Raw genomic sequence first — 23,540 nt, forward strand, 5'->3', positions numbered from 1 at the left:
ACCTGTAAACAACAGAGAAACCCGCCACTCACTGATGATCCTGAGGAGATAGTCAGTAAATTCAACAGTTAAAGCTGTTTCAGGTGGCGACGGTCAAGAGAGGTCGCTCTTCTTGAGAGCAGCGCCATGCCAAAGTAATCTTGTCGCCATATCAGAATGCCAACTTTAATGTAGGATAATGAGGTTTAGGTGCAGCAGAAGCCAAAACACTACAACTGAACCATACACACACACACACACTGATAAGGTCCGATAAAGTGTTCACATATCTTCATCTATATGCCTTTTTTTTCATACGTTAAGCTCAGTTGCTGGAGCCATTTCCTCATGTCGAAGGCTCCCTGCCAATGAAGGACCTCTACACTGTCCAATGTTCAGTTCAGCTGGCATGTCTTAGTCGAGAATTTATCTTTCTCTGTAGCCCTGAACCTCAGTCTCATAACTGTCCCTCATGTGACATATCTGAGGTGTCTGTCTCAAGATGCCTCCATAAGTTGAAGCCTTGTCATGCCAGACAGCGATTATTGTGTCACATCAAACTAAAGTGAGACAAATTTGTATTATAACTCAGCCAGTTATGCAGAGGTGGCAAATAAGCCGCATGTGTAGCTCCTCAAAATGAGCCGGTATTGTTTTAAGTACAGACGCATGAAGTCTATCGATCACCTGTGTTGCAGTCTAAGTGGTAAGGGGTTTAACTAGATATCATAGGGTGAAGTTGAGGGCTAAATCGAAGCCTGATGAGGGTTTTGAGGAAACTCATGTCATAAAAAATATCACAAGGCTCTTGTAATAGGATCATTATGTCTGAAAGAGATGGTATCAGGGGGGATAGTACTGATCATCACCAGCTTTTTAACAGGGTCGCCTGACCTGTAGATGAACAAAGTCTAAAGCTTTTTTTATTTGAACAAACTCGATGCCAGGTGTTGCAAGATCTTTTTTTTGTTCTTGTGGTGTGTTTCCTAATTTCTTTTTTTTCTTTCTCATGAACAAATCTATGCTTAAGTAGCCACTTGCCTTGTAACATTGTGTTTTATTTTGTGCAGATACAGTAAATAATTAAGTACTGTGGTGTTTACATCGTAACCATGTTGTAGAGTATCTGAAAAAAAAACTGTTGCCTAATGATGCCAATGAAAGACAAACTATTAACCATGAATTTTTAAGTGCAAGTAAAGAAAAAAAAAAACAACCTAAAGTGTCTAGAGAGAGAGAAAGAGCGAGAGCAAGTGTGCGTGCGCTGACTTGTTTTTCTTTGGGTTTTTTTGTTGTAGTAGTGCTAATCATGATCCCCGTCACTTTACACTGCTACTACAATGCGTTAACACTACATGTATGGGTGCAATTCAGTAATGATGAGAATAACTAGAGAAATTTCATCAAGACTATATATTTTTCTACCATATCTGAGTTTTAACCTGGGTGAGCTTCCAGACACTTTGGAGGACACGCTGTGGGTTTTTTGGGAAATTGGCAAACTGGCACAAGTTGTTTATAAGACCATGATGACACTGAGCAACACTGAAGAATGATCTTATTACAGGTTGTCTTGCCTCCTTGGTGCCATGCGCCACACTTCCTTGAAGCCCAGTGTGTCCCTCTAACATGTAGATTGACGTGTCGCTTGCCAATAGATCAGATTTTTAAATTACCATTTTTATTTTTGAATTTTAGATGAAAACACTTTGTAATTTTGTTTCCCTGCTGCTTTAATCCTGAGCTGTGAGAGCAGGACGGCATCTTGCTAAAACCAGGACGACTACTCACTGAAGGCAAAATCTAGAAGCAAAATCATTTTTTCGTAGGTGAGAAATTTGAAATTGTAAACTGTTAACTGATAACTGGACTGTGAGGACATTTGTTTCCTTGTTTTGGCAGGTGACCACTCTTGAAGCTCATACCCTTTTATTCATCTGTGGGTTGCACAGGGGGCTGCACAGAGCTGGTGTGTTCAAATTCTCTTAGTGGTCTTGTCAAAGTAAAGGAACCTGGAGGAAGTAAAAAAAACAACAATTAAAAGACATTTTATGATGCACCAGAAAGTCTGGCCTTGTTTCTCAATACATCTAAGATCTGGAGCATGTAAAGGATAAAATTTCCTTTAAACCGACTGCTAACATCTAACAACAAAACATTTTTACTGAATGACCATTATAATGATGAATAATTAATGAATAATATTTCAGCTTTTTAAGAAGTTTGGGGCTCGTAGAACAGAGACGAGCTCTTCAGAGCTTGATCTTTGCTGGATCCATATGACCACACTTCAGATATCTGGGAGAGGAAAAAGCATCACCAGACACTGCAGGCCCACTTTGTAACACACACTTGTCATTTTTTTGTTTTTCCATGCATTCTCAATCCTGATAGGCCAAAAGGGATGCACTGCTCAAGATGGGGAAGGAAAGTGAAAATCGCCCTCTGGTGGCAGCGTTCAGCATCTATGAAAAAAAAATAAAATAAATTGGTCTCGCAAAACTTAATTTAAAGCCATTTTCATAATTTAGCCAGGCTAATTGGCTAAAATTAAAACAGTGATGCTATTTAGATGTTAAAGCTGGAGTGCGTGACTTTGACATATAAATGAACGTCTGTTATATTCAAGCCCTTGGTAAACAAGTTCATATGATACAGATTAGGTCCATCACCACCAGATAAATCTCTGTATTTCAGAGTTTATAGAGTTTTTAAATCTGTAGTCTGTGGCGACATTCCCACACAATACACTGGTAGTGATGCATTTAATGTCAGCCAGCAATGACGAAGATACCCGAGGGCCAACCACCCACCAAGATATGCCAAACATGACTTAACATGACCACTGAAACTGTAGCACTGTAGCAGGCTACGGTTGAGCCTTTAACATTAGCGTGCGTCAATAGTGTTAATGTAATTACTCTCACTACCAGAAGGGGGAGACAGAAAGCCTGAACTGCAGGTTTAAAACCCCTGAAAAACTTTTACATTAAGTATGAATCACTAAGTATTAAGAGTTACTTAGAGAGTAAGAGAGTATTAAGAGTCCTAGCGACCTAAAACTCAGCTAATCTGCTTCATCAGGACTGTGGGTTTGAGTGAATTTGATTGACAGTGCTGCAAACATTCACTAATAACCACACACAACTGTATATTCATTTGTGACATTACCTTTTAATTAAATAACATGTAGGACAAGTTAATTTAGGACAGGAAGTGATCTAAGTAAGAAGCAGATTGAGAAAATATGTTTTCCTTTAATTTGAGTAATTGAAGCTAATTTGCAATAATCTGTTAAGTGTGTACGCAGCCACTAGACGGCGCAGTTGGACACTTTCCCTCCCTGTAGAGAGAGGCAGCATTTTAGACCAGTCCATATCAACTGATCAGTATAAATCAATGAGTGGTGTAATTGCCATTGAGGGAGTAACTGTGCTTCTACTGCAGTATAACTGTTTTATAACCTTTTCGTTGAGAGAAACTAGAGAAACAGAATGTGCCATTTTCTTCTCCCTGAATGTGCAATACGAGCTGTTTTTTCTCGTGAAGGTGTGACTACACGTTGCTATCAACCTGTGGTCGTGTAGCTCCACCCGCCCCGGTGTAATAGCACCCTCTCCCGTTTTGTGTGGAACTACCACCTGCCTCACACAAGCAGATGGGGGAGGAGGGGTATTCAGTTCAGACCTTCATCTGGGTGTGGCGTGCAGTCTCTAGTTTTCTGGTCTGTTTTGTAATAGAATGTGCTCCTTGGCTGGCCTGCAGGCTTTACAGCTCTGTGTTGTCTTTTTACTGTTTACTGCTATTTAACTGTTCGGTCCTTCAAAAGTTTAAAAAAATAGATAAATAAATGGATTTTAAAAAATCAAAAGAAACTTGTAGCCTGCTTCTACAAAACCTTAAAGCTCTTCTGATTTGCATATATAGTACTGTAATGTTTTATTTAAGATTTTAGTGAAAAAATGTCTGCATTTAAACTAAATTATGGGAATTAAAATTACAAAGATTACCTTAAAAAATCACTGAGTTGTGTTTTATTTCTGAAATGATGTGCATGAGAAACCATGTTTTGTCCTGTTTGGTGTGAAATATTCCCTGTAAGTTTTATTTGAGTTTTTTTAACTAGATAATCTCATTTTCTAAATCATCCACATATTCTTAAAGTGCCATGCAACCTGTTCAGCTTTCAAAATAGTTTACAATGAACTTTATTTTTGACTTTGTGACTAAATGATTGTGTCCTAAAACATTAAATGTCATGGTTGTCTCTCCTCATTTCCCCCCTGAGTTTACATACATTTGGTTTCCTGCAGCAACTGACCTCTTAAAGACTGAATGAATCTGCCAAATCTTTTCAGGCTGCTGTTATTTGGGGTTTTGAGCTCAGATAATAATTCAGCCACTTGGCACAAATTGCACTTTTACATTCCCAGCACTGTGGCCGTCTGTGCTGGGTTTAATTTAAGGAGTCTCTACAGTAACGCTGAAAAATGCTGGTTGGATGTTGGCACACAAAGAGTGACACCACTTAACATTCAATGGGATAATGGTTTCCATTTCTTGTTGGTTAAATCAGTAACCAACTAGAAATGGAAACCATTGATTTCCCACAGTCAGGGGTCTGCAAATTTGCTTGTTCATGCTTTATTAGAGACATTTGTTGATTGGATTCAGGAAAGTGATTTCTGTATTTGTGGTTCTTGTGTTCATTTTAATGGACAACAGGCAGCTGGGAGGGTTAGGGTTATCATGTAAACTGTTAAAGGTCTGATAAGGGAACAAACTGCAAACTGTTTTTGGGATTACGCTTCAAATCCACTTAACCTAAAGTTTATAATGGCTTCTGAAAACTCAGCATTTTTTTTTATTTTCCCTGTGTGATACTCCTCTCCTTGTAGATTCATGGCAACTTGTAATAGTCATTAAAACAACATCAGCCCTTGTGTTTTTGACTGTCCCCCCTAAATGATAGGTTCACAATTTTTTAACCTGTCTTAAAACAATAGTCAGGTGTCCAAATTAACATTGAAATGTTTTTTTCTCGCCATAATAACTCCTCCTGTTCATCCCCTCATAATGCACTTAGGATTTCCTCGTGGCCTGTATCAACAGCAGGAATGTTAACAGTACTCAATAAGTCTTTAACAGACTGTACAGTACATTAGTACAGAGTGTTAGCACAGACTTGATAAGAATGTGAACCCATCCTTTTAAAGTTCCCTTGTCAGACTTTATCATTGAAGAACGACACTGTAAAACTCATTTTAATCATGCCCATAATGAGTTCTCTGAAAGTACTCAGTAGCTCAGTTTTCATTAATGGAGCCTGTAACTGAAACCAGTGTCCACATCTCCACATTGGTAACCTATTCATAAGTCCATTATAAATGAACAGGAGCCATTGATACTTTCTTCTTACAAATAGAGTGCAATGATGTGTAAGTGTCCTGTCACAAATCTAACTGCAGAGTGATAAATGCCAGAGTCTAGACTAACAGTAGAATAGCCTCTGCCAACAGAATAGAAGAAAACAGGCCTTAATTCATCCTCAGTTTATATCAATTTAAACTGAAATATGAGCTTTAAATGTGAGTTTATCATCTATGCAAATGCCCAACTACTTCTATTTGTGGAATTACAAAATTGGTTGTCTGATGTTCACTTTGACGAAAAATTATTTATATGCATTTTAAACAAGTTTTAAGTTTAAATTAAGATCTATTGGTCAGATAGCTTTAACCTTGTAAGACTCATGCATTTTTTTTGTAGTATTTTGAATGACCTCTTATTTAACCCATCCACAAGGAAACATCAATTTTCTCTATTAATTTGCACCACCTGCCAACAAATGTTTCCAATGTTAGAAATATATATATATATAATAATTTATCCTTTCTTTTTAAGATGGATGTGCTCAGGCCAGAGTGTGTAATATAGAGAGAGAATTAAAAATGTGTGGTGATCTTATCCAGCAGTGACCTGTGCCAGAATGAGATGCAGTTGTGACAGCTCTGAAAAGCTAATAAGTGGATTATTCTGTTACACATACTTTCATTCCCAAATTATTGTTATTCCAAGAATACTATGGAATTATTTTCCTTCATATTTCAGATTCTTTGGCCCTACATGGTTAGTTCACAGTCTGTCCTATGACAAACTGAATTAACTGTATTTTATTTAGTGTATGTGAAGAAGTAATGTAGGGAAAAACCCAGCTGGACACGTTAAATTAAAGAGAGCGTTATCCTTTTATGCCATCAGTTTGGCAAAAAGAATTTGGAATTTGATTTACTGTTTTTTTCCGATAGTTAAAGTGTACAGTCTGTAAAACCTCAACAACCACAGCTGCAATGGCTTGGGGGGCTGGCTGTAGGTTTGTGGTGTTTCTGACAATGAGCAGAAGAAAACGTTTAGGCCAAATGAAGCTTAAATGATGCATGTCTGTGCTGCTACCACTTGAATTTCACCCATCGGTTAATCAGTGGAGACTTTACATTGTTGGTGTGAGAGGGAACATGTGTCAGGAGAGGACAAAACTAACTGAGATTGACCTGTAAGATAGGTGTTTTTAAAAAATATATATAATAGGCTGAATATTAGCAACCAAGAGAAAGAAAAAACAAACCAGATCAGGATTGGGTTAGTTCATTTCCATCCAAAACATTTTTATTGTCCTCCAAACTGAAAGGTTTACCCTGTAATTTGGCTTGTTCGCTCAGCCAAAAACATACATTGCATTTCTTCAGGTAGCAGTGGAGGCATACAAAGATCTTTTTTTTTTTTTTGACCGAGAGAAATTTCATGGAAAGAGCATACAGGATTCTCTCCTTCAAGTCACATGATGAGTAATCTTTGCATTCATGAGTAATGGAGAGAGGATTCATTTTCAGATCACGGGAAGCTTGAGAAAGTAGCGTCTGGTCTTCCGAAAAATAAAAGGGTGGGGGATGAAAACAAAAAAAAACACAACCGTATGAGACCAGGGTTGTGTGTCGTTTCTTCCATGTTATAAAAGGCCTGAAAATGGTCACACTAAAGAGATTGTTTCATCTCCGTCTGCCTCCGAGTTGCGTATCGCCTTTATGTAGAGCATCTGTAGTGTACACAAATGGACACTGGATATGCAATTCAAAACCAAAGTGCCCACAGTCGATATAAAGCAAGGTCACATGACCCAAAACAGGTGGTGTCACACAAGGGGGAGGGGAAGGTTGAACTTGGACATGAATGTAACCAAACGCAGCCATCAGTCTGTTTGTGTGTGTGTTTTTGTGTGTGTGTGTGTGCGTGTGGTGCAGAAATGCCACCGATGTGGCAATCAGCACCGATTTAATTTACAGTTACTCAGGTGTCAAAACAAAAAGAGAAAGACCTCCCCATCTGGTGACTGTGCAGTTAAAAATGGGCACATGGTGATTTAAGCTCATGCTTAAGTTGTGGTAAACCATCCAAGCACTTCTTTAATTAATAACTATAAATACACAGCAGCGTTTTTACCGGAGAGGTTTCTGTCTGCCGCCTCTCCCTTGGGTGAGTGTGTGACGTGTTTGTCTCTTAAACAGCTAACTACGCTTTTTGCTCATCTGCTAGAGGAAACACGGGTTATGTGGAATTGATTATCAACTTTCATATAGATTTTTCTATAATATATTTATATAGTTATTTTCCTTTCTCTCACGCACCCACCACGCTTGCTTGCTTTCACATTCTCTCGTCTCACTACTTTTATTCAATGTACACAACGTAATAAACATGGGGTTGAGTGGGGAGCGACAGAGCTGAAATGACAATCACTGAGAAAAAAAATAATAAAACAAAGCCAAAAAGAACTGCAGTCTTTTTCGTCATCCATTGGCAGTTGGACTGACATAGCAGTCAGCCAGTTACAATGGTGGTTTTGAGGGGAGGGAGTGGCTATGTCATCAAAGGGGCGGCGCAGGAGGCTCTTTCTTCGTTGGTGCCGTTTTAGTTGTCGTTTTCGTCGTCTTGGTAGCCGGGGTCATCTCCTTGAGATTGAGGTTCTCCAGTGCCACGTCCAAGGTCATGACCTCAACACAGCCCATGGCCTCGAAGTCAGCGAAATTCCGCAACGAGCCGTGACAGTCGTCCTCGTCTTCGGAGGAGGAGGCGGAGGCGTCCTCGTCTGGCAGCAGTGTGGACAGCAGCAGCTCCGTCACAAACAGGCTCCTGTCAGCCCACTGGGCCTCGCACACCTGCCGCTCTGCCTCAGACAGCCGTGGTTCGCTCAGCCTGCAGGATGACAAGTTATCAGTGATGAGACGAAGCTCAGAGGAGCGTGTAGACTTTGATAATGAGAGGAAGACAGATGGATGAAACATTAGGTGACAGGAGAGTAAAAGAGGAAGAACAGCTTAGACTTCTAGGGATAATTTGACATTTTGGAAATATGATTATTCACTGTCCTGTTTAAAAAGGTGTAATATGCATCATTCAACCCCACTAGATGTCACACTAGAGCACCAGCATCTGAGACCAAAACAAATGCAGATGGCGTTTACTTAATAAAGTTAGAAGGGGAAAAAAGCAGCATCTGAACACATTTCATGAACCCCATATCAAACTGTAAACTAGGCAGCGCTGATCAAATATGGATCGAGAGTCTGTTACTGCCTATTTCTGGAGTATTCTGCTGGAGTTACTGCACACTCAGAGGGAGTGTGACCTCATCCATATACTCTGCTATATCTTGACATAGAAAGTAGTTGTTTGCTGATATCAAGTCGGGCTGAATGGGGAACCGTTAAATATGAAGCTACAGCCAGGAGCCAGATAGCTTAGTTTAGCATAAAGACTGGAAACTGGGGAACAGCTAGCCTGGCTCTGTCCAAAGGCAACAATAACTTTAATTTAAGCATCAGTATAGCTCACTAATAAATATGTTATATCTCAACTAATATTAAGCCGTATAAAAACCACATGATGTGATTCGACAGTCTATTTCTTGGCCAAGCACAGTGACTTCTTTTACCTTCAGAAACAACTTACAAAAGCCAGTCTTTATGATATGCTAAGCTGCTGGCTGGGGCTTCATAATTAGATGGACATTGGGATGGAATTAATCTTCTCATCTAATTCATGGCACAAAATTTAATAAGCATATTTCCCAAAATGTTGAATAATTCCCTTAAAATATTTAAAGAGATGCAGTAAATTGAGCAATATCCTGACCTGCTGAGTAGAAACTGGGAGCTATGTGCAGTATGCTGTGTGTTGGGCTCAGGTGGACCCGGGTTGGGACTGGGGTTGGTATTGTGGTTGGCGCTGTTGTTGGGGTTTGTGGCAGCTGAATTTGTATTGAGGATTGCATTGGCACGGCCGCCGCCCCGGGTAGCGTTTCGGGCCGTCTCAAGCTGCTGGCGTGCTGCCTGCGCCTGCTGGCGTTCCAACTGGAGTTGCATCTGGAGCTGCTGGAGCTGGGAGGCAGAGGGGCCGGAGCTGAGCTGGCCACCCGCCGAACGCCGCACCCCCGACAACTGAGACAAAAGCTCTGGAGGAACACAGTGGAGACGACAAGGATGTAATGTTAGAACTTGTGATGGAAAGATGTGTTTATTTCTAATTCAATCCTGCACCACAGTCTCATAAAAAAAATCTTCAAGCAGATGATGGCAGTAAGGAAATAATATTACCTTTTAAAAATCAATATAGGTTTAACAACCCTGTAACTACCATTTATGAGCTGCACTGTAACACAACTAAAAGCAGAACTTAAATAAGACATGACCGATCCTCAGCCTTTGATGCTTAATAGAAAGCACAGCACTGTAACTCAAAAGACACACAATACACACACACACACACACACACACACACACACACACACAGTACAACAGAGCCTCGGCAGTGAGTGTTTCAGGCTAAAACTCGGCCAGTCGGATCAACAGCCCAGCAGGTATAGCAGGTCATTAGAGAGGAGGGAGCACTGGCCGGTGTCCTGTTTGTGAGGCGGACTGAACAGGGACCCTCATTATGGCACAGCTGGAGCTGACATGGCGAATACCAAGCATTGAACCGGATTAAAATTGGGAACAGGATAAACATGGAATTGCCACAGCAACAGCTCTGCCCACACATTACAGACTGCCTTGAAATGCAGACTGAAACAAACAGAGCGTATCTGCAGTAGAAAATCTGTATGTGTGAGAAATGTACTCTATTAAGACAACTGTTAAATGTTTCTATTAATAAGTTGCCCTGTTGCACCAGTCAGAACTGTGCACCCGTGTTGTGTGTCAGACCTCATGCAGTTGCAGCTGGGTGATACTGGTCATTACAAGAACATTATTTTCCTGCCTGACTGCATGAATAACAAAAATATTTTCTGTGACCTGCATCAGGCTCCGCAGCTTCTTCTTTTCAGAGAATTCTGTATTTTCTGAATATGTTTATCTTATAACCACAGCCTTTCATCTGTGTGTGTGATTGTGTGTGTGACACTGACCTGCTATGGGGTCCATGGCCTCTCTGCTGTAGTTGGAGCTCTGTGAGGAGCTCTGACTGGTGGAGAGCCCCCCTGTGGTGCTGCTGGTGAAGTGCATGTTAGACCTGCGGGCTCGTGGACCCCCCAGCCCGCGCCCAGGGTGAAACATCCTCCTCACATGCCGCACGCCACTGGACTCATCGTGAAGCTCATGGTTAAGAAACACATCATGAGCGTGATAAAGCTGCATCTAAAGGTCATCTATTAATACTAAAGATAATCTTTTTTGGATTACACATTCAAGATATTGACCATTAGTTCCCAGAAACTGAGCTGATTGTTTTCAATCTGATATTTATGTGTCCAAAACCCTCACACATTCTAAAAGACTTGAAGGAAACGTAGAAAATCCTAATATTTGAGAAGCTGCCATCAGTAAATGTCTGACATTTTGCTTTATGAATGATTTAAATGATTCTGTGCTGCTCTATAAATGTATTAAATCAACTTGTCATTTTCTAAACACTCATTACACACAGGTCTTCTGCAGCTGCTGCAATCGGCTGATGTATTTGCATGCTGCCCTCGTGTCACATGAACATTTGCACAACACAGCACACTAGCAGCACCCACAAACAAAAACCTACACCTGTATTTCATGGAACTTGAAATGCACTCCTGCATCTTTTGTTTCCACCACAGCACTGAATTCAAAGCTCTCTAAGCCGACTGTCAGACTGCTGTCATCAGTCCTCAGTGAGTCAAACCTACTGTGAGTAGTTTTGCCGGTTTAAAAGCAGATGCTGATATTTCAACACTCATATAGCCCTCTCCGGCTCCTCTGAACTGACACATACACCTGTATGTGGTTAATTCAGCTTAATTCCTTTCTGAACTGCATTTTCAACCCCAAATGGAGTGAGTATGCATTTTCACTCAGAGGAGCCTGAGGTTCCTAACAGATTCTATAATTTAATAACCGATAATACACGGCTATTTTTTAGAAAACTGTCAAGAGATTAAGTTGTCTGTTTTCATCCCCACCAGCGTTCAAGTTAAATCCCACGTTAAAGCGTTTCTGTTTTAAATGCTCACATCCATTTTTTGGCTTCATTGTGCTCATGAAAAGCAAATAAAATACATGATACAAACCATCAGAGATGACCTGACCCAACTCCTCACCTCTTGGTATCTGTCAATCAAAACCAAGCCGATATTAGTGCTCTCTTTTTTCCTAAATCTAAAATCTGTATAACTCCCTGCTTGAAATTCTGTGAAATCTATCTATTATAAATAAAATGAGACCAGGGATTGTAGTGGAGTTCAAAACAGTCATGCCTGTGACTGATTTACTGTATACTGAATAACTGATAGAGAGGCCAAGGTTAATGATGGAGAAATTCAGACAAATCTGAATAAAGACACAGAGATGAACACAATTAGTCTTCACTGTACCTTCCTTCTCAGTTGAGAAATGCCATTTTGTTTAAAACTACATAATGACAGTGAAACCATTACTTAACTGATTCTCTACCCGATCCAGCGAGTTGGAAAACTACCACCGGAGGCTTTAATGTTATTAGCAAAATGTCAACAAATGTCAGTTTCAGTGAACAGAAGCCTGCATGGTGCTCTAATCTTTAAAATGACAACACAATCTGGATGACACAAACCACACGGGGTTCATTTGGATGATGAGTCACATCCTTCAAGTAGCATAATAATAAATATCTGAATAGTTTCCACACAGAAAGCTAGATAACTGCATCTGATGACAAAACACAAACTCAAATTAAATTTCAATACTTCAAAAGGATATCAAGTCTCTGGGTGCTCTGTGTTCAAGTGTGAGATGAGCAGCAAAGTCATCTGTCACATGATTCGGGTCTCCACCTGGCAGCGCTGCACATATGGGGCAAATCTAGAGGACAGGAAGAGAGAGCGTCAACGTCAATATCGCCACACTTCACTGCACATTCAACATTCACCAGTTGGTGCTGGATGCTTTTGAACAAACACTGAGATTAGTAAATATCTACCGTACAAACGCTGTATTCAAACACAAGGAGGAGAGAGGATGTGATATCTGTAAAGCTGCAGCAGCACTAAGGGCTACAATTGATTTTTAACTCACTGACAGTTTGGTCAAATAATTTGCTGGTGGGAAGCGCTCCCATTAAAAATTTGACAGTCACCTGCCAAATAGCATCACATTGATGAGTTATTGTGCAGTCAAACTCGGGACAAATAACATTGTGCTACTATGTCATGTGGATTTATTAGGTAGGAGGCTTCAAATTAAAATGAGCTTGGATGACTTCCAGTGTTGACTAAGTCAAAACAGGTAAGTCAAGTATTTGTCAAATACTTAAATGTAATATCCTGTAGGGGGGTAGAACGAGACACACAAACAATATTTGTGATCATGAACTACTTTATGCTTTTGTGTGTGTGTCCTCACTGCAGCTGCTAACTGAGGTTATTCACTCATGAATCTGCATCATTAATTAGCTTCCATAACACCAGCACCCAGTTCAGTGGAGCTGCCACAGTTAACGCATTACCGCAGTAACGCAATCAAGCCCACCGCAGAGTCAGGCTGAGCACCACTCCTCTGCTTAGTGAACGGCTCAAATGATGGACATTAGTTATTGTTACTGTCTCAGGTTTGACATAAACAATGACGTGCCTGCCTAATGCCGACCAATAATCCTGCTACAGAGTCAGCATCTTAACGACAACACTGAAATAAAGACAAACATTTAGACTGTAGAGGCTGTAAAGAATCGACTACTACAGGAATAAATGCTTTCAGAAAGTTTACTGCATTGGTCCAAATACAAGACAGGTTTTTTTGGGATGACGTGTGGAAAAAGTGGATCGTCTTATATTCAGAGTCCAGAAAAATCATAAATTAATAACATCACATATTCTTTTTGAATGGATAAGCTGCAGTGACTCCTACATAGAGTGTTGCATTGTGGGTTGTTTTATATTATTCATGTTGCTATGCTAACGAGTGTCATAAAGTTTTTTTTTAGTCCATCAGCTCTAAAAATGTTTTGTTAGTCCAGTTTAACCTGCAGGAGTTTCTGAAGGATCATTTGTTTTTTCTGTCATGGAGGAAATAAATTGATGTCAAGTGAAAACAAGTCCAAATCATCTTTGGAAGTCTCTACGGCAGAAACAGAGCATGTCCAGCTGCCAAATATCACTGTCACAGATGATAAGGAGCTCAAAAAGTCAAACCCACAGTCCTATAAATGCTGGAGAAAATGTTTTTGACTGCTTCCAAGAGCCTGGCAGGAGAGTGTGTGAGTATCAGGGTCACCTTATATTTGGGCAAATATGGTATTTAGGGACCAATTATGTTATATACCTGAGGTTTATTTATTTGTTTTTTTAATGGCGATTACAGTGAGAGTTTGAATGGCTTTGCTAATTGGTGCCATAAGGAGAAGAAAAACGGCATCTCTACTGTTGTGACCGACACAGCAATGCAGGTCAAACACATGTCAGAAGTCAATCTGAAAGGGACCATATGCTTCCCCCGACCTCTCAACCAGGGGTAGACTCTGGTCGTAGGCTGCTAGGTTTTGGAGAACTGGAGATGCAGCCAGGTATGGAAATGAATTCACTGAATTCCTACATTTAAAGATAATTTTAAGAGACTTATATAACGAGAGAGGACAGTGAAAGAGAAACGGACAGAGAGGTGAAGCTTAAATGTAACCGTTCTTTATGTATTTCATTGTAATTCTAATTAAGCGTGTGGTATGTGAGATATGACTGACAATTAGCCTGTCGAACATCACAGAGGGGGCATGAAAGCATCTGACTGGTAGTAATTCATTCTGAAATATGTTAGCAAAAACGTCAGGATTAAATACCCACTTTATGGTCTTATTCTTCACTTAACTAAACCAACTAAATGCCTAAAACATTAAAAGAACTATCAGTCACACTGAGTTCATTTTGAATCCATCATTTGGACAGACTATCAAAACTAAAATAAAAACCCATCCTGATGTGTTGACTGTAACTCAGAACCACATTAAGTAAACACAGCAGTGATATAAAGCGTGCAGTAAACAGGCTACATTGTTATGCTAAGAACTTCTCGGTTCAAAGTAATGTTTTCTTACCTCGCTGTCAAAAGTGAAACATCTATAAATAGAGCCGCACAGACTACCTGACATCACTGGTATTTCAGTTTTTTCTTGCAGTCAGACGCTGACATGGAGAACTACGTTGGGCTGTAACACTGCGAGGCTCGACAAAGTATAGGTGGTAAACATACAACAGCATACATTAAACACCTACAGTATCCTTCAATCTGTGGGACATTCTCAGACACCTATTCAGTTATGTCAGGATCAGACTACATGATATTTTTGTCTTTCACGATGGTCACCGTGTCAGATTAGGCGTTCACGGTGCCATAAATTCTTGCCGTGTCTTTGTTGGGACACTGGCAACACTACAAGTATTGCACCGACCAATCGCTGCTCATGACCTTGCATGAGTTCGCAGGTCATCAGGGAAGGAGGAGGAGGGTCGAGAAATGATCAATCATGGCTAATAGAAGTGCTGTGTGTGATGAGAAAGAAGGAAAAGAAAGAAAAAACGATTGTGTATCTGTTTCTAGGTGTCACAAAGAGGGCAGTGTGGGCCGTTTATACTTCAAAGACAACTGGAGGTAAAAAATGTCTTATAACAGGTCAAAAAGCTTACATAAAGCTACCAGGTTCACTGTGTGTGAACAGAAGGTCTCGTTGAGGAAGATATTAGAAGGTTTTGGTAATTGTATACTGCAGAAAATGAAGATAAAAAGATGTATTTTAATACCAGGTGACTGTCTGGTCGAGTTGAGGCACATTTAGTGTCTCAGACAGCAGCAGCTCATGTCCGCCTCTTCCACATGCTGATTAAGGAAAACCTGATGTCAGTCATAAGTAACCATTTTCTTGATTTTAGTTATAGCTGAAAAATTACAGTGTTTCAGTTATAATTGTCACTAATGGCACGTTTTTTCTGCCTGAATCAGCCTGTGGAGGAGGTGGTGATGAGCCGCTGCTCTCCCCGCTGTCTGTGTTTTAATGTGTGTGTCTCTCAGAGAGCATGCTGTCATTCCATTGGTCAACGTCAAGAAACGCGTCATAGGAAACGTTAAACTAGGCAGGAAAATACCATTTTTTACGACTTTTTGTCCGGGTGTCATGGGGCCTCCCAGACATCGTCTGGACTGTTTTTTAAAAATATATTACAAAATATGACCCCGTTCATTGTTCCTGACATTCATTATCAGGCTTGATGCTGTAGATTTGTTTGCTGTAACAAAATCGTGTCAAAGATTTGTGTAGTCTGATACCAGTGATCAAGAACAATTCTTAAGTAAGTAAGGAAAAGCAACCCAAATGGAAACGTCGCCTGATTTTAAACTCTGTTCACATCTGCAAACATCATGTGGAAGTTTCATAGACGTCCAGCGCAAACGTACCACTTCTGTGGAGGTCTCTGTGTGCTCTGCAGCCACGTGCTCCTGCAGGGAGATCTCTGTGTAGCCCATCCTGCCACAGTAGGGACATGTGAAGGCCTGGGGCTGCTCCACCGAGAAGGCTTCTCCACCGTAGTACAGATCTGGAGGGAGACCAACGAGGACATTCAGTGATTTTAATTTGGTGGCAGGGGAACAAGCTGTGAACATATTACTGACATATCATGACACAGTTCTTATGGTAAACATGTTGACAAACAATTCACAGTTCACAATCAACAATTAGTTGAGGATTTTCATTTTCCTACTGGCTCTTTTTTTGGTCTGCACAACTCTTGAGGGACATATCTGGCTCCCTAGCAGCTAAAGGCTCCCTTATGTTCCCCAGAGAGTCGCTAACTTTGTCCGTCTGCTCTTTGATGCCGAGTAGGTGGCTTATAGTGGCTTTATCTGCTGGAAACAAGGTTGATGAGAGTGGTGAGGCCTGATCGATATTTGCAGGCCAAGAGACCAAACTACTAAGTTGGAAGATGAATTAAAAAGGAAGAAAAAAAATCTCCCTAGAGCTGAGAGGAACTGTAGAGTAACTGAGATAATAATTGTGTGGTTTTGCCGATATGAGCGAGAGCCCTTTCAAATAAATATTAATTGTTAATATGAAAGCATCAACTGGTGCATCTTCACAGAAAGTGGTTTAACAAACATTCCCTGATCGGCTGCACATGAAATCACCCAAAAGAAGCCAGAGCTGACATGACAGTCAATATCATGAGTGCAACATACAGCTTTTTCCTATTTTTCCTCCAATAAAAAATGTTAAATTCCACCCTTACACTGAGGTCTTAAAATGTCACTATATGGAGCTCTTTGTGCAGATACTGAGATCTACCTTAAAACACTAGCTCTCTGTCTAAGCAGGACTAACAAATATGCAAAAACCCCCACAAAAAAACAAAAACACAAACACATTATTGAGGACCTTGCACCCGCTGTTTTCTGCAACTGTTGTTTTTAAAAACAGATTGTAAAACAGCATTTCCAATGTGTGAAAGGCTGATCAACAGCATATTTCACAGCACTAATTCATGAAATAATTATTGAAGCTAACATCTAAAAGCAAAGGGAATCATATATTGTGCCTTAATCATAATTTTACTGCTCTTCTATGTGTGAGACAAGAAATGCCAAGCTGGCTAAACATAAAAAGTCTATAAACTAAAAAAGAGATCTGAATATTTCTATCCTGTCGTTGCCACAACACTTTCTCAGACAAAAACTGAAGCCAGCAAGCACAGTAATACACTCCCAAAAACTCCTCGGGCTGTCTGGGTCAAATCTATCACTGCTAAGTCATTTGGGAGCAGCCTTCCTGTCTGAGAGCAAAAGCAAAGGCCAGCAAAAGATAACACACACTGTAACAGTTCAACGGGGCTTATTAAAGCCAGTGGAAGGAGGTTTACAAAAGACTGCCAGTATTAGTGGTTTATCCTTATTATGACATGCCAGGAAATGCAGGTTCCCGATGTACTTTAAAAAGCTCCAGTTTGAGATTTGCTATTTAGTAAATCTGTGACTGGCATCTGTGCAATTACTACCTCTCAAAAAGAAAAAAACCCACTGAAATAAGTTTGAAAATCTACTCAGAAAAATCACAAATGATATCTATACATGACAAATATGCTTTGGTGTATTCTGCTCACAGTCTTGCAGATGGACTACCACCCGTCACACTACATGAAGGCTTGAATGCAGATACAAACTTCTTTTGATACTTCAGGGTTGGTACTCATTTTACTGCCAACTAACAACAACGTCTGACTCAGAACTGCAGTTTCAGGTGATAAACCACAGTGAGAATCAGTTTATAGAGGCTGTGTTTCTGGTTTAGGGGGTGTCTCAAACTGTAGACATGCAGCAGCACTCAAAACATCTGTGTTTTCTTGCCTGCCTGTTAGTGGAGTCACCCATCTGTATATCACAATTAAAAAGTGTTACTAAACGCTGTTAATCTCAACAACAAATGCTGTATGAGCTGAATGACAGGTGGCTCATAACCTCGTCAAAATGTGCAAACGTAAGGACTAATTCACACATTTCATACTCCTCACAGCCTCAATAAGCACTCTGCTAGGAATTAGTCTGTAGGGGATATCAATTCCACTTACCAAAGTCGACTCGGGTTAATATACACTGCATGGGATGCTCTGTGGTGTGTCTGGTTGTGGTAGCGCCGCTCTCATAGCACGATGCGCACAGATCGTAGTCATAGCAAATTAAACATTTGTATCGTCGACCTCTGAAGTTGCCTTTTAAACACGCATCACAGCTCACACCTGAGGGAAGAGAACGACAGACAAGGGAAAGGATGAGAGAGAGGTTAGATGTTGAATATTTATGTCACCTTAATTGGGCTCATCGACACTGCATATTTTGGACAAGTCGAGTGCAGTCTATTTTAATATTTGATGTGTCACTTCTCTTCATCAGAAGTCATCGGTCAAAGTTTACTTTGATGAAAACTGAATGTACTCTGTGTTCATAATGTGCTTTAAATGAGAGTTTAAGACTAGGATTTCCTTAACCAGAAGAATCACAAACATTGCAAAATGAAATATATATGACCAAGAATTGTGAACAAGGTAACTATCATCCTTGCAAATACACTAAGATATTAAAAAGATAAATGGTTTTAAAAGTGACTTTATCACAGGATGAAATTGCATTCTGCTATGAGGTTAAAGAATGATGCATCACATTTGTTTAGTTGCAATCATCAGGGGTTTTTTTTTTGTATTTTCATGATTTAATTGTGTATTCACACTTGCTCTGTTCGTATGGTAGAACATAGGTGGTCAAGACTGGATTTGAGTTGGTGATATTGTTGCTTGGTTATGAAAATTGCATTAAAATAAAGCACCAGCAGCCTAAAAATAACCATTATGAAGAATCACCAACATGTCACAAGTCTTGTAATCATGGTATGGATACTGAGTTGAATTATATATATATGATGTGGGGGGGTTTTTTGGCCACTGTCACAACACCTGTCTCATCCATAAATCATCATCACAATATTAACACTGACGGCACAGGCTCAACCTATGTGTGTCACATGAGGTAAAACGTCAAGTCAAGTCCAGGCTTTTGACCAGGCCAGTCGTGCAGACAGCCAGCCTCGCTTGTATTGCATGACACCAGGCTGACCAAAACTCACTCCTATCTCCATTCATAGTAACCCAAGCTGTTAAAAAAACAAACTCAAAGAGTCCTAACCCTGATCCTGACTATCCTGGCAACTATTAGGCCAACGCAGTAATGTCAGTGACAGTCACCACGATAACTTCCATGTTTAAACCTCTGAGCTGAGTAACTTGATGACTGCTGGCAGTAAAGTTGACAACAACACAGGCATGGAAAATAAAGGCCGCTCGGGCCCTGACTAACCTTCGTTACCGGCCAACATGAACCACTTAACGAGCTGACAGGCTACTCAGCTGTGACTGACTTTACCCCCAACTCTACTTTTCTCTAGTGCATGGCGAGCTGAGACAAATAATTCACAATGTGCAAGCTGACATCAACTTGACACTAACATGCGAACTTCAAGCACAACAAGGTTGGCCCACAAGGACGAGGTGAGTGTTGGGTTAGCTTGCAATCTAACTTAGCAATTTTTTAGAGGCCAACTTTTCACCAGGAAGGAGGCTGAAACTAGCTCCACGGTGTGACAAGCCTCGACCGAGCTGCTACTCGCTGCTCTCCTGTGTTTCCTATTGTCGGCACTCCCCCTTTTCTACCCAGCTCGTTAACCTACATAACCTAGTGCCACTTAGCTTGTCGGCTAGCTGCGATAATAACCCCCCCCCCCCCCTCCCCACTTAGCTAGCATTAACTATCTCCTTCCGCTTATTTGTCAGCGTTGTTTTGGTGAAACTAACAGCTGCTAAAAAAGCCACTGGACATTATTGTTTTTAAAACGTGACGTCGAACAAGAAAGGACCGTTTGGATTAACTTACACTCACATTTTGTGGCCGCCATAATGCGTCCCCGACCAAATTACACTGCACAACCTTGCTGCTAACACTAGCCAACGCTAGCTAGGATGAGCTGCAAAACAAGACATTGTCGGCTAGCGCTACTCAGCCAACATTTCTCTCTGTGAAACACTGACCCCCGGAGTGTGCTCTCACCTTCATGACGGGACATCCTACGGACACTAACGCAGCCCCTTGCTCGGGCTCCCTGGCGTGCAATAGAGAGAAATAGAAGAGAAGAGAAGAGGAGCCGGGGCTGGCTGGCTGTCCCTGGCCTCTTCCCTCATGAAGGATCCGGTGTGGCACACCGCCTCCTCCTCCTCCTCCTCCGCCTCCTGCTGTGTCACTGCTCGCCACTCCACTGTTCCGTCCACACGGTGGCGCTGCTGTCTCATTTTGTTTAGCTGTGAGTATTAACTTAGTTCGTCCATAGAGAGTTTGTCTAACTGTGTGATGAAATAGATAATATAAAACACTCCAGATGTGGGGGCGGTACATTCACAATCACTATTTTATGGTCCAGGAGAACATTTGATAGAATTTGATAAATACAATGCTGATTTTTATTATTTATTTATTTTTTTAAATAAACACAGGTCAAATTTGTACATTTGCATATATGAAAATGTGTATCAGCTGCACAAAAATAAAATAATATATTTTGTCTATATTTTGGTATACTGTGGGTCACATTAGGAAAAGTCTGGCTAAAAAAAGGGGCACGTGGTGTTTTTACAGTTGTCAAATGTAAAAAACAAACAAAAAAGGGTCAAATTTGACCCTGAACAGTATGCAAGGTTTACGATGTGTATTTAATAGTCTACTTTAAATAATCTGTGATATCACACAAAAAAGTTCAGTTATTTTGTTAAAATCCTTAAAATGACAACTCCTATTTCTCACTAATTAAAACAAATCCAAAATGTATAAATATCCAAATATACAACCTTTACTCTTAAATAGAATAAAACTAACTTTTGTTGTTGTTTGGCCTTGACAAATGTGCTGTTATAGAAACATGTTATTCTTCTTAAATCAACGACTGTATTAAACATGTCACATCTAATTGCACCACATCATAGCTGTATAATAATATCTAACAATAATAATGAATAGCAGAAATCTACATACTATAAATTTGATGCCCATTACCTGTTAAACTTACTTTAAGCATCAACTTGAGTCAAAAGCTCTCCTTTCTTTTCTCCTGACAATGTAAAATAATATTTAACAAATAATAATTACAGCAATGTGCTACTATTGCTGTTCTAAGTGTGGCAAAGAGCACTGGGGGAATACCTGAATGTCCTAATTTACAGAGTAATAAAGTCCAAACTAAATCCTGGTACTCTTATAACAAACACAGGGTTAAACAAATAATACAAATGTGAAATTGTGTTAAACTTTGGACTATCTCACCGCTTGGCTTGCACGTAGCAAAAAAAGTGAAAGCAGAAGCTGTTCACCCCTAATAAAACAAATACAAAACTATGTGAAACAAAATAGAGCATCTCAAGAAAGCTTGTATTGCAGCACTCCTTCCTCTTTGTGGAACCAATCAGCTTTGCAAATTTCTCACCTTGACTTGATGTATTTTTGCAATAAGAACAAATATGGTTACTAGATAGTTCCCAGATAATCATGATGTGATGATGATTAATGTAAAACAATAATAGAGTTAAAGTAACTAAAGCTAAATGCTGGAAAAGTTATGGGATCATAGACAATTTTGCAGTGAGTTTTAAACAAGAATTATAGACCATCCAAAACCTTTGTGTGTGTCCTTCTGTTCTGGCTTCATGGTTCATACCTGAATTTTTTGGACAATAACTCCAGGAATGAATCAGAGCAAGGTTACACTACATAAGCTCTTTATAGTCTAAAATCAGCTCTTTCCGCTGAGCAGCCTTTTGCAGGTCTAATTGAGTATTTTAATATTTCACAGCACCTCATTGTTGGGTCCTGTCAGACAGACCTTGTAGGGCAAAATCAGGAAAGGTCAGCATAGTGCCATCCAGCTGGCTGAGGTATGGGCCGAGGATGGAAATAATGACATTACATGAAAAAGGCCTTAAAGTTTTACGTCAATAAAAGTGTCAGCGTCAGCCATCAGACCAAAAAGAGAGCTTTGTCTTTCAGTGGGGATCTTTTTCTCATCACTCTGACATTAAGATAACAAAGACATATTAAAGAGGGTTGGGACTAAATTTAAAACACTGTCAAGCTAAAAATATGTTGGTCTCAAAACAGAATCTAAGTCTAATGAAGGAAAATATAGTTACAAAGTGATTTTTTCCCCTGACAAAATAAGGATATGTCTTGTTAAAGCTATTTTGAAAATAGGATTTTTAAAATCTGTATACATATGCTGTATTTTCTAAAGAATTCCATCATGACTGTCACATTGAATGTCCTCTGTGGTACTCTGTCTCATGGTCACTAGTTTGTAATTTGTCTTGCCTATGCTCTGGTTTCTCCCATTAGTTCAACAACATGCAAGTCAATTGGAAAGTCTCCAAGTTGGCACAGATATCAGATAGATGTGATGAACCAACCCATGACTTTTCCCCTCATGCCCCTGAAAAACACAAAATGCATGAAGAAACTCTAGTGTCAGTCCCCCTGAGAGCTTATGAGCTATTATTAAAAGGAAATGACTAACTGGATGAATTTTGCATTTGACGCAATTGGGCTTTCCGCCCATTAAATAATTTGCATGGAATAAAGTAATTATGTAATTTGGGGAAGCAAGAAAGATGATTGATTTGAATCAGTTGTTCAGGCCTTTGCGTCTTCCACAACAGCTGCAACATCTGGCATCATGTCATACCTTCATCTATATGCCAGGCTGTCAACCAGTGAGTTTAACCTGCAAGTATACGTTTATTTTATTTAAGTTTGAGTCCTGGCACAGTGCGGTGTCGTCATATCTGCTCTTCAGATCCAGATCTAACATCTGTGAAGGAACCGTTTCTATAAGAGTGAGTGAGCAGGATGGATTTTACGCTACATTGCATCATCTCATCATTTGATCTCACACCTTCTGCTACACTATCAAAACCATATGGTTATTAATACATGGATTCTTGACCCTGTGCTAAAAACAGGAATGAGTTATTCTGGATGCTCTCGTATCACGCAATGCCTCACTTTGATCATCAGAGATATTTAATCTCATTAATGCTGGATTTTAAAGAGAAGCTATATATAAAAATGCTCATTTTCCAGCCAAGTGAGTCCAAGTCACAGTGACACCCCAAGAGGTCTGATTGATTTGACAAATATTATAATTATTATTTACAAAAGATCAAGACTTTGTCCATAATAAAGAGAAGAGAAACGTGACATGGTTGAGCAAGATCTGTCTGGTTTTCCGGCTGATCCACTTGAGAAATAACTCAGAATTCAGACTGTGATGAAGGATATGAAGAAACTTTGAATATGTAGAAACTTTGAATATGCAAATGTATTAAAGGCGTGTGGAGCTTGCAGTGATCCTTAAACCCACTGACCCACTGCACACTGAAACCAGCAGCATGACCTTTGTTTTCGAAGAGGCAAAGGATGTTTACAATCAAGGTACCAGGG

The 23,540-nt window shown here is 40.1% G+C and overlaps 1 protein-coding gene across 1 annotated transcript; it reads right to left on the reverse strand.

Moving 5' to 3' along the window:
* Window positions 1-6,620: 6,620 nt before the first annotated feature.
* On the reverse strand, window positions 6,621-20,232 carry LOC128364157 (E3 ubiquitin-protein ligase KCMF1-like). Its single transcript, XM_053324699.1, has 7 exons — window positions 20,109-20,232; window positions 18,083-18,250; window positions 15,921-16,060; window positions 12,240-12,341; window positions 10,442-10,622; window positions 9,169-9,487; window positions 6,621-8,229 (listed from the first exon to the last, which is right to left on the reverse strand). The coding sequence occupies exons 1-7, from the start codon at window positions 20,122-20,124 to the stop codon at window positions 7,902-7,904; spliced, it is 1,254 nt and encodes a 417-aa protein (XP_053180674.1). The 5' UTR covers window positions 20,125-20,232; the 3' UTR covers window positions 6,621-7,901.
* Window positions 20,233-23,540: the final 3,308 nt, after the last annotated feature.

Source organism: Scomber japonicus, chromosome 9, assembly GCF_027409825.1.
Source record: "Scomber japonicus isolate fScoJap1 chromosome 9, fScoJap1.pri, whole genome shotgun sequence".
NCBI classification, from domain to species: Eukaryota; Metazoa; Chordata; class Actinopteri; order Scombriformes; family Scombridae; genus Scomber; species Scomber japonicus.

Excerpts from the sequence above, each read along its gene's own strand:
- LOC128364157 (XM_053324699.1), bottom strand. Across the intron at positions 12,342-15,920 it reads CAGAGACCTCCACAGAAGTG|ATTTGCCCCATATGTGCAGC; the intron begins GTACGTTTGCGC and ends CCTGTCCTCTAG. Across the intron at positions 8,230-9,168 it reads TCCCAGTTTCTACTCAGCAG|GCTGAGCGAACCACGGCTGT; the intron begins GTCAGGATATTG and ends GTCATCCTGCAG.